The sequence below is a fragment of the Palaemon carinicauda genome, chromosome 11 (assembly GCF_036898095.1).
Source record: "Palaemon carinicauda isolate YSFRI2023 chromosome 11, ASM3689809v2, whole genome shotgun sequence".
NCBI lineage: Eukaryota > Metazoa > Arthropoda > Malacostraca > Decapoda > Palaemonidae > Palaemon > Palaemon carinicauda.
The window spans coordinates 121,419,220-121,435,935 of record NC_090735.1 but is presented as its reverse complement, the minus strand read 5'-3'; the positions used below and the strand labels follow the sequence as shown (position 1 = coordinate 121,435,935).

The window sequence follows — 16,716 nt, the reverse complement described above, 5'->3', positions numbered from 1 at the left end:
GATGAGTCTTTTACTAGTCAGCATGTTTCTGCATTATAGAAGGCAGAAAGACTAAAGGGGAACCATAATTGCTAGTCTTTTTCTGAATCTGAGACAATAACATATTGATTTTATCTATCTCGAACTTGAAACTGAGTGATACAAGAAGTCTTGGAAGTAGCTACTTGCAGATTTGAAATAATAAGCTTCTAAACTTGCCTGCCTTCACTCAAGAGGGCCGGCTGGCAAATGATGTTTTTTAAGGACAGGACTTTAACATTCATACCACTTAATGAGGTGACTTAGGACATCTCTAAACTGCATAGGATTTTTGCCTCTTACCTTCGGTTTTGTGACGCCAGGGCAATTTATTCGAAAAATTAGTGTTTTTCAAATTCTATCTCCTCCCTTGATAATTGATATTAAGACCTGGGATTACTACTCTGTATAGACCTGATGTAAACCTCCAATCAAATGAAGAATTTTTTTTAAAATAATTTTTTTGCTAGATATGAATTTTTTCATTATAGTAAAAAATAAATCCTAAAAATCAGGGAAAAAATTTAGAAAAAAAATATGAAACAAAAATTGAAAAAAAGGGTAACATTTGAATGTTTTATAATGTCTTTCTAAGTTATATACCAAATTTTAATGCTATATCTTTAAAAGTAAGGGAGAAGATAGAATTTTAAAGTCAATAAGTATACAGTAGTTTTGACATACAGGCGTTCAAAGTTTTTCTTTGTATTTTTACAAAGACAATATTAATAAGTCATGGTTATTATGAATTTTGTTCCTTTTTGGATATTAATAAACCAAAACAAAGCTATTTATCATATGTAATTTGATCATAAATAAAGAACCCTTAGCTCAATATCTTGCTTCTTTAGGTAAGATGGTCGCTCCTTCTTCATCTCTCTCCTTCACTAACTCTGCTAATATTGCCGGTATTACCCACTTCTGAACTCTTATTAAAGAGCAAATTTACTTCATCCTTATGTTAGAGAGATGTTGAAATTGTCTTTTCCTCCTTAGAATGATGAAATTCTTGCTGAAACCGTAAAAAAGACGCAAAACTGTGTGAAAGTCGGGTCAAACTCAAACGTGTGTTCTCTATGAGGTTTCTGATAGGACTGAAGGCGGAAAGGTATAATTACCGTGTAATACTTTGTCCTGTGACTCATGAAATCTATACAGATACCACAATATGTTTCATATTAAAATGTAATTATTATCAAAATTTACAATAAGAGAAGAAATACCCTACTGCATTTTATTGTAGGGAACAATGTTTTTCGTTTATTGAGTTACTTTCACTAATTACCCTGTAAATATGAAAATCAAGAGGAATATTGACTAAATATTTTGTTTACGCATTCTCCATTGCCATACGAAGCTCAGTGAAATTTTTCAAGATTTTGTGTTTTTCGTCCTATACCCCCGTATATTGGGATACCCCCTGGGCCCCTTAAGATATTTCTCAGCAATAGGGTTACATAAGGTTTGAAAAGGAGATAATTCTTCCCTTTCAAGGTTTGCCTCTGTTTTTCTTTTGCTTTATCTTCCTGTATTGCAGGTTGAACTCTTTCACAGGTTGAACTTAATCCAAGTGAAAATCCTCTTATTTCTAAGTTTGCTTACCACCTAATGTGAAGGCTGCTGCACATGCAAACAAAGGACTTGTTTTGGCAGTACCTGTACTAGCGCCTACGTTTACCCTGCTAGAGGTAACCTGTGATGAGCTAGCAGCCGAGCTTGTAAACAAATGTTGTGACTGTCATCTATGATGAAAACAATCAACTTCAGTTGAAACTTTGTTTATCCTGTCAAGATTTAAGGGAATCTTATGATATGCCACACCATCCCCATAAGTAATATGAGGTTTCTTGGGTACGCTTACTTGAGCGAGTGGAGGGGTATAAGGATCAGACTAAGGATTAGATTACATACTTGTTGTTCTGCCTCACAATCTAGGTATCTTATAGAGCAGCTAGGATTGTGGCTTGTGAGGGTTAGCAGTAGAAGGGTCTGGAGTAGTTGAAGAATTTGAGGCCCTGTGAGAGGATCTCAAATCTGTACTTTGCAGCAACAAGGAAGACTATGAACACTAAACTCATCTTGGGGATGGAATTAGGTCAGGTTTTACAAAAAACCTAGTAGGACCAGAATTACTGCTCTTAAGAGAGGATTCATAGGATTTCTGAACTTTAACGAAGGAAGCTAGTGATGTCAAGAACTTATGGAGCTCATCATTATTGAAAGTGGCTGATTATGTGAATCATCTGAAGGTGTAGGCACACCATTATTGTCATCATCCCTGCTATGGTCAACTAACCTGAAGTAACAGCAAGTATCCTTTGCGCTTTGAACTGTTTACTTGATCGGCAACCACTTAAACCTACTTTTCCAAGAGAGGTTCTGTGAGGAAAATTTATTCTTCACAATTCCCCCTGACATGATACTCAAAGGGAATGTGAATCATGGTCTCCTAGAAAAAATTCCTGTGTACACTCTACACAGTGATTGCTAACAAAATTGGGGGAAGATATATTGATACACAGTAACAAGCAAGCAATTATGAGAGGTCTGATCATAGCCAACACAACTGAGAAATTAAAGAGAGAAAGACACTGGCACATCAGTAATCACTTACTACTAGAATGTTCCTTCCGTTACCAACTGCATGTATTTATTGAATGGAAGGAAAATTTATTTTTTTTAATTTTGTTATGGGTAAATGTTGATTAAACCAAGGTTCTTGAGAAGAAGCAATATGAACATTAGGGAAGGTTCATAGAAATAATTGATTTAACACTATGAATAGAAGAATTGACATAAAACGTTTGATTCTAATGATGACTAAAGGGCTATGAGTATGATTTTGTCATACTCTACTTTTATATAGGGAAATACTGATGAGAAATCTTGGCCCTTATGGTTAAGTATGGCAAATTCTTAATTTTACTCCTCCAGTAAAAAAGGACAATTCATCATTTCACTGGTGTACATAAGTTATGAATATTTTTAGGAATTTCAGACACTTTTGCCGAAGAGGATAGCATTTATTAGGCGTCTTTATGATATATGAGATGAATATCAGCTGTAGTTCATTTACTTTTAATGGAACAGAATGAGTGTTCCTTTAACCCTTTTACCCCCAAAGGACGTACTGGTACGTTTCACAAAACTCATCCCTTTACCCCCATGGATGTACCGGTACGTCCTTGCAAAAAAATGCTATAAAAATTTCTTTTTTCATATTTTTGATAATTTTTTGAAAAAATTCAGGCATTTTCCAAGAGAATGAGACCAACCTGACCTCTCTATGACAAAAATTAAGGCTGTTAGAGCAATTTAAAAAAAATATACTGCAAAATGTGCTGGGGAAAAAATAACCCCTTGGGGGTTAAGGGTTGGAAATTTCCAAAGAGCCTGGGGGTAAAAGGGTTAAGATATTTATCTATTCCCTTGGTTATTTCTACCTGGCTATCCAAAATTTTCAACTTTTGTTCCCGTTTTTTACCCTTCAGAATTTACCCTTAGATCTAATAATGTGCCCCTTGAAGTTTTGATACATTGGGCTGGTTATAGAATTTATGAATTGTGATAATGAAAATATTACGCTTATAAGATTTTCTAGAATTTTCATTCCACTCATTGGAAATATTAAAACTTTGTTGATGTTAGATTTATGAATACTGAAGAATATTTTACATTTTTTTCTTACTCATTATTTAAAATTTTTATCATATCATATTTTGTATTTTCTTGGGTGTGGCTGGAGTGTTTAGAGTTTTAACCCTTTTACCCCCAGGCTCTTTGGAAATTTCCAACCCTTAACCCCCGAGGGGTTATTTTTTCCCCAGCACATTTTCCAGTATATATTTTTTTAAATTGCTCTAACAGCCTAAATTTTTGTCATAGAGAGGTCAGGTTGGTCTCATTCTCTTGGAAAATGCCTGAATTTTCTCAAAAAATTATCAAAAATATGACAAAAAATTTTTTTATAGCATTTTTTTGCAAGGACGTACCGGTACGTCCATGGGGGTAAAGGGATGAGTTTTGTGAAACGTACCAGTACGTCCTTTGGGGGTAAAAGGGTTAACATCATCTACTATTCCTATTCATTGTACAGTATTTAATGAATTTTGCAAAGATTGTAGCAAATATAAGGTTGCCTTACTTAAGTGACACTTAATTTGGATTCTGGCATCAAAAATTAATGTAAAGTATTTGATTTTTAGAAAAAGATACTGAGAGTGGGACAACCATATGGAAAGTGTGAAGACAAGACTAGCTCCGAAATCTTTAAAGAATACTCTGCAGTGGTAAGTAATATTTATGTTTAGTGTTAATGGGTGTGTTGATAAATGAAAGAATACTCTGCAGTGGTAAGTAATATTTATGTTTAATGTTAATGGGTGTGTTGATAAATGATACTTTTTGGACTAATATTTAACATATTAGTTTGATGGTGTTGATTGACCATTGTAGGTCACAGTTCTTATCCTTTAATGATTAAATACATCCAGTGCAAATACGGATGCCTGAAATGGGGCTTGAAGCATTTAACTAGTAGTTAAAGGTTGGCAGATTTAAGAGTGGTGGGTACTGCCCATTCACATGATGTGAGCTACTCTTTTCATTCAGCCATAGCAGTGTGAGGAAATATATTGGCTATGCTTTGATCAACTTGTTAAGTTTGATCAATTCGTCAAGTGTTTAGAGTTTTTTTTATTTGTTTGGTTTTAGAGTATTCTTCTACTGCTGTCCTATAAGCAATGGAATTGTATAAGAATGAAGTATGGTTAGGCTTATTGTTTCTACTTATAAACACTTGTTATTGTGTGTTTCCCTAGTCTATCGTATCTCTAGATTTTTTCTCTGATTTAGACTTATATCATATATCCAGTGATTGTTAGTTTGAGATTGTTTTAATTGCAATAGAATAAAACTTGCCAATATTTCACAATTATATTAAAAATTATGTTTAATTTACTTAAATAAGTAAAGTTACTGAATTATGCATAACATAAATTGAAATTCCATTGAACAAAGTAGGAAAAAATGAGCAAGAATACAGCACAAGACAGCAATCCATAATCTGTGAGTGACAAATCACTTTACCAGGAATAGTGAGAAAAAGGAATTAGACTGAAATTAAAAATAATTGAAAGGTGTAAATTGAAATTAGATGGAAATGTGTTTGAATTTTTAAAACTACCAAAGGAAAGCTAATGATATTCTCACGCTGATGTTTGCAATCCTAAAACAACTAAAATAATGAGGATAGTTATTAACTACCACTGGGTCAGGTGGTCATGTGTGAACTGTTGCTCTTGGCTACTCTGCTGTTGCAGATTATATTTTAAGGATATTAGAATATACTAATATCCGGGGGCAGAAATAAACCACAGAATACAAGCAGGATGGAAGAATTGGAAAAAAAGTGAGTGGAGTACTATGCGACAGGAAAATAGGGGTTAAGTTGAAAGGTAAAGTACACAAGACAGTTGTGAGACCGGAAATGATGTATGGAGCGGAGATGTGGGCAACAAAGAAGACAGAAGAGAAGAAGATGGGTGTGGCAGAGATGAGAATGTTGAGATGGATGTGTGGGGTGACAAGAAGAGATAAGGTATGGAATGAGGTAATTAGGGGTACCACAGGAGTTAGAAAACTATCAGATAAGATCCAAGAAAGTAGACTGAGGTGGTATGGTCATGTCATGAGAAGAGATGAACAGTATATTGGAAGGAGAGTGATGGAAATGGAGGTACAGAGAACGAGAAGGAGAGGGAGCCCATAGAAGAAGAAGAAAAGACAGAAGTGTGGGACAGAGGTAGATGGAGAACACTGGCCAGAAACATCGACCCCACATAAAAGTGGGAAAAGATGCAGACAAAGAAGAAGGAGGACCTTTGAACATCAAATTAGTTCTCTACGTGATATATGAATTGGCAGACAGGCTCTCTCTCTCTCTCTCTCTCTCTCTCTCTCTCTCTCTCTCTCTCTCTCTCTCTCTCTCTCTCTCAGAAATCAACTACATGGTATAGTGGCTGTGTCTTTCAGTTATGAAAATTTCGACATTTTTTCTTGTTTATATTCTTTGGAATTGGTAATCCTCATCATTCCATGGAGTTGGGTATATAGCTCTATGGGGTTAAGAATTGACCTTTATTGGACGTTGGGTTGTTTATTCCATAATAATTTTCCCATGATTGCTATTTAAATTTGGATGCTTTGTATGAGCACTGAAAGAATAAAAAAAATACTTTTTAGGAAAGGCATTGTATTGTATTTCAGAGATTGTGTATAAGGGACATAACTAATAATATTGAGAGCTTTAAGCAATACATTTCTTATCTATAAATTGTTACAGTATCCTGTTTTTTTTTATCTCAGACTTGCAGGAAGGTGTGTTTGGAAAGAGAGTTCTGGAACACATGTGGTTGTTTTTCAGGACAGAGTCCTGTGTACAATGACAAATATCACGAGAAGCCTTCACGTCAGTGCTCACCCTTTAATGTTACTCAAAGTATGTACTGCACTGTACTGTACTATAATTTACTTTACTTTAATCAGACTAATATTCCATGATTTTATTTAATTTTTGCCATTCCTAAGTCATTAACTTGTCTTGATATTGTTACTAATTATGTATCATAATTATGTAAAGATAAGTTGTTCCGTAACCGAAATACAAACCACGCTATTTACATCGGGTTTACTTTCGGCGTAGCTGAAGTTGACGAGCCATTAGATTTTAACGAGGGTTTACTACCCCGCGCTAGTTAGCAGGGGTAGGGGGAGGGGTAGCTTGCTACCCCTCCCCCCTCACACACCGGTGAAATGTCCCACTTCAATTTTGGCTCGGACGATGGACAGACGTGCCTGTCTTCGTCCTCGCTTGGCAGCCATTATTTGTTTTGTCTTTACTTAATCACTTACTTTTCTTATACTCAATATATATGTAAAAAAAATTTTCGTGTTTATGTATATATTTGAGTATAGAAATCAGTAAGTTTCCTTTTCAGAGTTCGTGCTTGTGTGTGTAGTGTACGATATCTCCGTGGAGCCCTCGGCAGTTAGGCCACCACGGTGTAATTTCATGGGTCGCGATCGAGTTTGACTACGGTCTCTCTCTCTCTCTTGAGGTCGTTCACCCTTTACTACGTTTTACCTTTACTACGTCTGAGTAGCTTCCTTCCCGTGTGGGTGGGGTTGCTACGCCGTACATTTTGTCTCGATTAGTTTATAAATCTAATTGTATTTGTTGAATTTTCAGTTTTTGTAGAACGATTCCTTTCGGGGTTTTCGTTCTTCATTTGGTGAACATTCATATTTAAATTACATGATTACATAATTATAATTGTTATAATTCTGTGTTTGTTACAGCTCTCCTTCCGTGAGTGTAAGTGGTTTTGAGGGCACGTGCCTGTTGTGTAATTCTTGTGTTCTTTTCCCTCGGGATTCCTCTTCGGAGTCTTCCCGGGGGAATGATGTTAACTAATATTTTTTTTTTTTTTTTTTCACAGTTAACGATCTAGTTTCGTTTCTGTAATGTGGCAATGAAGCGAACTGTCTTGTTGGGGCCTGGGGAATCTGCTGTTGCTGCCTCCCCTATAGATCTTTGTCAGGGGCGTGTCTCCTTCTCCGGGAAGTGCCCCCGTGACAACTGACAGCTCTCCAGTTCATTTTAGAACACTCAGGAGGGTCGCCTCCTTGGGTGGGTAACTTCCCTTCCGAGGGAAGTTTTCCCGTCCAGGCTTGAGTTTTTTCCTTCAGGGGGAACTCCTCTTGCCTTTTTTCGTGCGACTATGCTCTTGGTGCTGAGCGGTCGCACCTGCAGTTACGCTCAAGGGGCTGAGCAACTGCAGGAGCCCCTCTTCGGAGGATTGCTCTTTGACCCATCTCTTCTACGAAGTGTTCCTCTTTCGTTCGCGAGGGAGGACACTCATAGAGACTCCTCTTCGGAGGACTCTTCTGCTGTTGTTGCTGATGTTGCTGAAGGCTCAGTTCCCTTCGGGGGGCTTCCGAGCCCTACGGTCTCTCTTGCGAGTGCTTCTCCCCCGGGGGGGGGAGTTCACCACAGAGACTCCTCTTTGGAGGACTCCGTCTGCTGTTGTTGCTGAAGGCTCAATCCCCTTCGGGGGGCAGCTGAGCCCTACGGTCTCTCCCGCGAGTGCTTCTCCCCCGAGGGGGAGTGCACCACAGAGACACCTCTTTGGAGGACTCCGTCTGCTGTTGTTGCTGAAGCCTCTGTCCCCTTCGGGGGGCAGTTGAGCCTACGGTCTCTCCTGCGAGTGCTTCTCCCCTGGGGGGGAGTTCACCACAGAGACTCCTCTTCGGAGGACTCCTCCTGCTGTTGTTGCTGTTGTTGCTGAAGGCTCAGTTTCCCTTTGGGGATAGGCATCATAGCTGATGCCTACGGTCTCTTCTGCAAGTGACTCTTCCCCTCGGGGGAGGTCATGTTCAGAGACTCCTCTTCGGAGGTCGGAGGGTGTTGCACCTGTCCGAGGTCGTCTTCATCTTTGTTCGACGTGCTACGCAGAGGATCCTCCTCGACAAGTACCGACCGTTGCTGCTGCTTCTCCTGCCAGATGTTCTAGTCTTCACCTCCGTTCCTGGACGCAGATGCGCAGTGGGCGCCAACACACCCTGTTTACAACGGGCACCGGTACCTTCGGGTCTAAGGGGCTTATTCCACAGTGTGGGTAAGTCCCTTAAGTGCCAGGTTTTTTCCTACGCCCCCACGATCTCCTGCGCGCCCGCGCGCAGTAGCGCTAGCGCTCACCAGCTGTGGACCACGATCTCCGGTAGCTGAGTCTCGCTGTAGATCTTCTTCCTGCTAGTTTTTAATTCTAATAATCCTCTAGTTTTAAAGATTTTAGAATGGCTTTTCCTTATTGGACGGAGACGTATAACAGTTCAATTTTGTTGGGTTCCAGCACATGTAGGTGTGTCCGGGAATGAGAAGGCAGATTCACTGGCTAAGGAGGCTGCATCCGAGTTGCTGCCAAGAAGGTATCCCATTCCCTGTAATGATTTCTTACCTGACATCAAGAAATTGGTTTGCAATAAATGGCAACAGCAATGGGATAGTCAAGATGGCAATAAAATGAGGGAAGTAACAAATGACATATCTCCTTGGAGGTATAATATGATGCCCCGAAAATGGGAGACGTCTCTTTGTCGTCTCCGTATTGGTCACACTCTGTTGACACATGAGTTTCTGCTGAAGGGCCAACACCAACCGTATTGTGACAACTGTTTAGTACCTCTAACAGTAAGGCATTTGTTGACCGAATGCCCCAATTATAACATCTTGCGGAATAGATATTTGTTTGAGGCTCGAGGTGAGGGTGGCAGGTTCATCCTTGCCAAGACTCTTGGAAATGATGTATCCTACCATGCAAGTGGCATTTTTAGATTTCTTTCAGAAGCAGGTCTTCTGAAAAATATTTAACTTTTATGACATTCAATTTTTATGATTTTAATTGAATACTCTTTAATTTTTTATTTTATTTCATTTTTTACTTTTGTATACATAAATTTAATGTTACCGGCGTCAATGACCTTAGATGTCAGGATGCCTGAAAACTTTAAATCAATCAATCAATCGCCAGCGCTCACCTGTCCTTCTGTGCGCCAGCTCTCTTCAGGGCTCACCTGTCCTTCTGTGCGCCAGCTCTCTTCAGTTCGCCGGCGCAGATGTACGCGCCAGTGGGCGCCAACGGTTTTCCTGAACGCCTAGGATCGCCTGCTTGACAGCTCGCATCAGCGCTCTCCTTCCTGATGCACCTGCACGCCTTCTCATTAGCGCGATGCGCGCTAACGTTCGCCCTCTCGCCCACGATCTATCAGACCTGGGCGCAGGGAAGAAGTCTTCCTGTCGCCTTCTCGCCGTCAACCTTCTCTAGTCTCTTACGCGTCAGCGATCTCCTACGCGCCCGCGCGATTCTTCGCCTGCGGGCTAGCGTTTTTAACGCGCCATCGCTCGCCATCGCTCGCCATCGCTTGCCATCGCGCCATCGCTTGCCAACGCGCCATCGCTTGCCAACGCGCCTTCACTCGCCTTCGGGCCATCGCTCGCTAAGACGCGCCATAGCTCGTCAACGCGCCATCGCCCGCCTACGCGCCGTCGGTCTCCCGGCCGCCTGCGCTCGCCCTCGCGCCCACGAGCTCGCTCGACCGCACGCCCGCGCAACCACACGCCCGCGCAACCACACGCCCGCGCAACCACACGCCCGCGCGCCCGCACACATGTGCACCCATGTTCGCCCGCGAGCGAACCAACGGTGTTCCATCGCGCCAGCGCCAGCGCGATTCCTGCCAGTAAGTCATCTCTCGCCAACGCGCCGTCGCTCGCCTACGCGTCATCGCTCGCCTGCGCACTATCGGATTCCGACCGCCAGCTCTCGCCCTTCCAACCACGCTCGCCCTCCTTCTGCGCTCCCTCGCGCACTTTCGTCTGCGCGCCCACGCGCTTGCATGCCCGCACATGGGCGTCTCCACGTTTGCCTACGCGCGAACCATTGATTTACCATCGCGCGAGCTCCAGGGCGATTGCAACTGCGATTCCCGTCGGGGTTTCGCAACACGGGCAACCTGGCGAGTCTTCTGGAGCGCGTATTTCTAGAACACGGTCTTCACCACGTAAACGCTGAGCATGGCACGTGCAAGAGCCAAGAAGAATCTTCAGGGAGGTCTGAGCAACATTCTTCTTTCCAGAACCTGGTTTAGCCTTTCCTCCTCACCATTCCCTGGAAGGGTCTTGCCAGGGAGTTTTTCTTTCGAGATTTCTCCGTCGGGCAGGGGGTGACTGGTTTAGCCCTTTCTCTTCACCATTTTGTGGAAGGGGCTTACCAGGCCTTTCCCTCCCCGGTTGCGACCCGAGGTTTTGTACAAGGAAGCTCCAGGAAGATCATGGGTACTTTCCTTTTCTCGGGCTCAAGCACCTTTGCGTTCCGTCGCCAAGTTTCGAACTTGCGGGCAAACTCTATGTTGGAGCATCTAGACGCAGTGACCGAGGGCTTTCTCTCGGGAGTACCATCCGTGGATGTCAACAAGCTCAGACACTCTTCCATCCTTGGGAAGAGCTTGTTTGAGCCCAAGGACAGAAAAATGGACAGCTGTTGTACGGAGGAAGTTGAATTCCGTTTTCTCTCCTCCAAGGCGCTTACTTCCAGACCCTGCGAGCCTCCGACGCCTCTTTCTTTCAGCCTCGTCAGCCTAGGTTATCGGAACCGGCTACGGCAGCTAAGACAAGGTGTACAATAGCAGTCCCCCCCTGTCAGGGACAGGTAGGACGGGAAGTTCTTCCGGGGAGGCATAATCCTAGAGGGAGCGGCAGAGTTCTCAAACTCTAGGATTGGCAATCCCCCTTGCAGGTCTCACGCTGGGGGGGATGCTTAAGGTTACTCGTCCGGATAACAGCTTCCCAATGCCGATTCCTGCACGATCTCCGCGTTCAGCCAAGGATATCGTGCCTCGCTCTTAACATCTCTCCTCCACTGTCAGCGAATCCAGTGTCACTGAGCCTCTATGCCATGGGTCGGCAAGAGGTTTGCCCGTTGGGCAGAAGGAGCCATGCTTTAGGAGAAGGTCCTCCATAGGGTCGTCGACGGTTTCCCCCCCCCCCGGCTTCTTCAGTCGATCCTTTCTTGTAGGAAACCATCTGAGACGGGAGTTCCGTCATCGACCTCTCAGCTCTGATCAAGTTTGTCGAACAAACTTCATCCAGCGTGGAACAGCAGAGTCGATCAGACTGGTAACGAGACCGCAAGACTCCTTATGCCCTGGATCGGAAGGACGGGTACTTCAGGTCCCATTCCATCCATCTTCCAGGAGGCACTTGGAATTCAGCCTAGACTACAGATGTTCCTGCTTAAGATGCTGTGTGGCGATCCCGCCGTAGCATTGCAGGTTTTCACCAGAGAACTCTCCCTGCTTTTCTCATGGCCATTCAGGAGCAGGCTTCCGCCTCCTTCGCTTTTTGGAGGTCTGGCCAACTCCGGTAGTCTCGGGTTCAACCTTCTTCAACACCGGGACAAGCTTCCGGGACTTTACCAAGAGTGAGGGATCATGGTAATTCGCTAGGAGCCTTCTCTACTTCTGCCTCAACATCTGGAATATCTAGCCATGATATTGACTCCTTCTCCGAGCCTTCCCTTCAGTTGACTGTGGCGAGGCTGAGGAGAGTCACAGAACCTTTTTATTTATTAGGGGCATCCCCAAAATGGTTTTGGGGCTCTCCCAATTGATTTGGGGCGTCCCCAAATGGTTTTGGGGCTCCCCAATTGATTTGGGGCATCCCCAAATGGTTTTGGGGCTCCCCCAATTCATTTGGGGCGTCCCCAAATGGTTTTGGGGCTCCCCAAATTGATTTTGGTCGTCCCTAAATGGTTTTGGGGCTCCCCCAATCTATTTGGGGCGTCTCAAAATGGTTTTGGGGCTCCCCAAATTGATTTGGGGCATCCCCGAATGGTTTTGGGGCTCCCCAAGTTGATTTGGGGTGTCCCCGAATGGTTTTGGGGCTCCCCAAGTTGATTTGGGGTGTCCCCAAAGGGTTTGGGGCTCCCCCAATTGATTTGGGGCGTCCTCAAATGGTTTTGGGGCTCCCCAATTGATTTGGGACGTCCCCAAATGGTTTTGGTGCTCCCCAATTGATTTGGGGCGTCCCCAAATGGTTTTGGTGCTCCCCAATTGATTTGGGGCGTCCCCAAATGGTTTTGGTGCTCCCCAATTGATTTGGGGCGTCCCCAAATGGTTTTTGGGCTCCCCAAATTGATTTGGGTAGTCCCCAAATGGTTTTGGTGCTCCCCAAATTGATTTGGGGCATCCCCATATGGTTTTGGGGCTCCCCCAATTGATTTGGGGCGTCCCCAAATTGATTTGGGGCGTCCCCAAACGGTTTTTGGGCTCCCCAAATTGATTTGGGTAGTCCCCAAATGGTTTTGGTACTCCTCAAATTGATTTGGGGCATCCCCAAATGGTTTTGGGGCTCCCCAAATGGTTTTGGGGCTCCCCCAATTGATTTGGGGTGTCCCCAAATGATTTTGGGGCATCCCCAAATGGTTTTGGTGCTCCCCAATTGATTTGGGGCGTCCCAAAATGGTTTTGGGGTGTCCCCAAATGGTTTTGTGGCTCCCCGAAATTGATTTAGGTCGTCCCCAAATGGTTTTGGGGCTCCCCAATTGATTTGGGGCGTCCCCAAATAATTTGGGGCTCCCCCAATTGATTTGGGTCGTCCCCAAATGGTTTTGGGTCTCCCCAAATTAATTTGGGACGTCCCCAAATGGTTTTGGGTCTCCCCAAATGGTTTTGGGTCTCCCCAAATTGATTTGGAGCGGCGTCCCCAAATAGTTTTGGGACGTCCCCAAATGGTTTTGGGGCGTCCCCAAATGGTTTTGGGGCTCCCCAATTGATTTGGGGCGTCCCAAAATGGTTTTGGGGCTCCCCAAATTGATTTGGGGCGTCCCCAAATGGTTTTGGTGCTCCACAAATATATTTGGGGCGTCCCCAAATGGTGTTGGGCTCCCCCAATTGATTTGGTGCGTCCCCATATGGTTTTGTTGCTCCCCAATTGATTTGTGTCATCTCCAAATGGTTTTGGGGCTCCCCCAATTGATTTAGGGCGTTCCCAAATGGTTTTGGGGCTCCCCAAATTGATATTTGGCGTCCTCAAATCGTTTTGGGGCTCCCCCAATTTATTTGGGGTGTCCCCAAATCGTTTTGGGGCTCCCCTGAATCAATTCAGGACATAGATTGACATATTGAAATTTTTAGGGTGTTTGCACAACAGGGCCGGACCTGCGGATTTTCCACTGAATATATGGGAAGAGTTAAATTCCTCCTATAGCCCTTATAATTACACCAAACTTTGTAAACGTGCACAAACACACTAAATACCTCTAAAGTGACTCCCTGAATCAATTCAGGACATAGATTGACATATTGAAATATTTGGGATTTTTGCGCCACAGGGCCGGACCTGCGGATTTTCCACTGAAAATATGGGAAGAGTTAAATTCCTCCTATAGCCTTTATAATTACACCAAACTTTTTAAACGTGCACAAACACATTAAATACCTCTAAAGTGACTCCCTGAATCAATTCAGAACATAGATTGACATATTGAAATTTTTTGGATTTTTGCGCCACAGGGCCGGACCTGCGGATTTTCCACTGAAAATATGGGAAGAGTTAAATTCCTCCTATAGCCCTTATAATTACACCAAACTTTGTAAACGTGCACAAACACATTAAATACCTCTAAAGTGACTCCCTGAATGAATTTAGGACATAGATTGACATATTGAAATTTTTGGGATTTTTGCGTCACAGGGCCGGACCTGCGGATTTTCCACTGAAAATATGGGAAGAGTTAAATTCCTCCTATAGCCCTTATAATTACACCAAACTTTGTAAACGTGCACAAACACATTAAATACCTCTAAAGTGACTCCCTGAATAAATTTAGGACATAGATTGACATATTGAAATTTTTGGGATTTTTGCGCCACAGACCGGACCTGCGGATTTTCCACTGAAAATATGGGAAGAGTTAAATTCCTCCTATAGCCCTTATAATTACACCAAACTTTTTAAACGTGCACAAACACATTAAATACCTCTAAAGTGAGTTCTGAATCAATTCAGGACATAGATTGACATATTGAAATTTTTGGGATTTTTGCGCCACAGGGCCGGACCTGCGGATTTTCCACTGAAAATATGGGAAGAGTTAAATTCCTCCTATAGCCCTTATAATTACACCAAAGTTTTTAAACGTGCACAAACACATTAAATACCTCTAAAGTGACTCCCTGAATCAATTCAGAACATAGATTGACATATTGAAATTTTTTGGAGTTTTGCGCCACAGGGCCCGACCTGCGGATTTTCCACTGAAAATATGGGAAGAGTTAAATTCCTCCTATAGCCCTTATAATTACACCAAACTTTTTAAACGTGCACAAACACATTAAATACCTCTAAAGTGACTCCCTGAATCAATTCAGAACATAGATTGACATATTGAAATTTTTTGGATTTTTGCGCCACAGGGCTGGACCTGCGGATTTTCCACTGAAAATATGGGAAGAGTTAAATTCCTCCTATAGCCCTTATAATTACACCAAACTTTGTAAACGTGCACAAACACATTAAATACCTCTAAAGTGACTCCCTGAATGAATTTAGGAAATAGATTGACATATTGAATTTTTTTGGATTTTTGCGCCACAGGGCCGGACCTGCGGATTTTCCACTGGAAATATGGGAAGAGTTAAATTCCTCCTATAGCCCTTATAATTACACCAAACTTTGTAAACGTGCACAAACACATTAAATACCTCTAAAGTGACTCCTTGAATGAATTTAGGACATAGATTGACATATTGAAATTTTTGGGATTTTTACGCCACAGGGCCGGCCATGCGGATTTTCCACAGAAAATATAGGAAGAGTTAAATTCCTCCTATAGCCCTTATAATTACACCAAACTTTGTAAACGTGCACAAACACATTAAATACCTCTAAAGTGACTCCCTGAATGAATTCAGGACATAGATTGACATATTGAAATTTTTGGGATTTTTGCGCCACAGGCCGGACCTGCGGATTTTCCACTGAAAATATGGGAAGAGTTAAATTCCTCCTATAGCCCTTATAATTACACCAAACTTTTTAAACATGCACAAACACATGAAATACCTCTAAAGTGACTCCCTGAATCAATTCAGAACATAGATTGACATATTGAAATTTTTGGGATTTTTGCGCCACAGGGCCGGACCTGCGGATTTACCACTGAGAATATGGGAAGAGTTAAATTCCTCCTATAGCCCTTATAATTACACCAAACTTTGTAAACGTGCACAAACCCATTAAATACCTCTAAAGTGACTCCCTGAATGAATTTAGGACATAGATTGATATATTGAAATTATTTGGATTTTTGCGCCACAGGGCCGGACCTGCGGATTTTCCACTGAAAATATGGGAAGAGTTAAATTCCTCCTATAGCCCTTATAATTACACCAAACTTTGTAAACGTGCACAAACACATTAAATACCTCTAAAGTGATTCCCTGAATGAATTCAGGACATAGATTGACATATTGAAATTTTTGGGATTTTTGCGCCACTGAGTTAAATTCCTCCTATAGCCCTTATAATTACACCAAACTTTTTAAACATGCACAAACACATTAAATGTGCACAAACACATTAAATGTGCACAAACACATTAAATGTGCACAAACACATTAAATGTGCACAAACACATTAAATACCTCTAAAGTGACTCCCTGAATCAATTCAGGACATAGATTGACATATTGAAATTTTTTGGATTTTTGCGCCACAGGGCCGGACCTGCGGATTTTCCACTGAAAATATGGGAAGAGTTAAATTCCTCCTATAGCCCTTATAATTACACCAAACTTTGTAAACGTGCACAAACACATTAAATACCTCTAAAGTGACTCCCTGAATGAATTTAGGAAATAGATTGACATATTGAATTTTTTTGGATTTTTGCGCCACAGGGCCGGACCTGCGGATTTTCCACTGGAAATATGGGAAGAGTTAAATTCCTCCTATAGCTCTTATAATTACACCAAACTTTGTAAACGTGCACCAACACATTAAATACCTCTAAAGTGACTCCCTGAATGAATTTAGGACATAGATTGACATATTGAAATTTTTGGGATTTTTACGCCACA

General features: G+C 42.4%; 1 protein-coding gene across 1 annotated transcript in view; it reads left to right on the top strand.

The window, feature by feature from the left end:
* Positions 1-16,716, top strand: part of LOC137649454 (uncharacterized) — a 71,841-nt gene that overhangs the window by 45,262 nt on the left and 9,863 nt on the right. The window contains exons 6-7 of the mRNA XM_068382437.1: positions 4,224-4,307; positions 6,385-6,517. Coding sequence (XP_068238538.1) covers positions 4,224-4,307; positions 6,385-6,517 — 217 coding nt within the window. The remainder of the gene's footprint in view (positions 1-4,223; positions 4,308-6,384; positions 6,518-16,716) is intronic.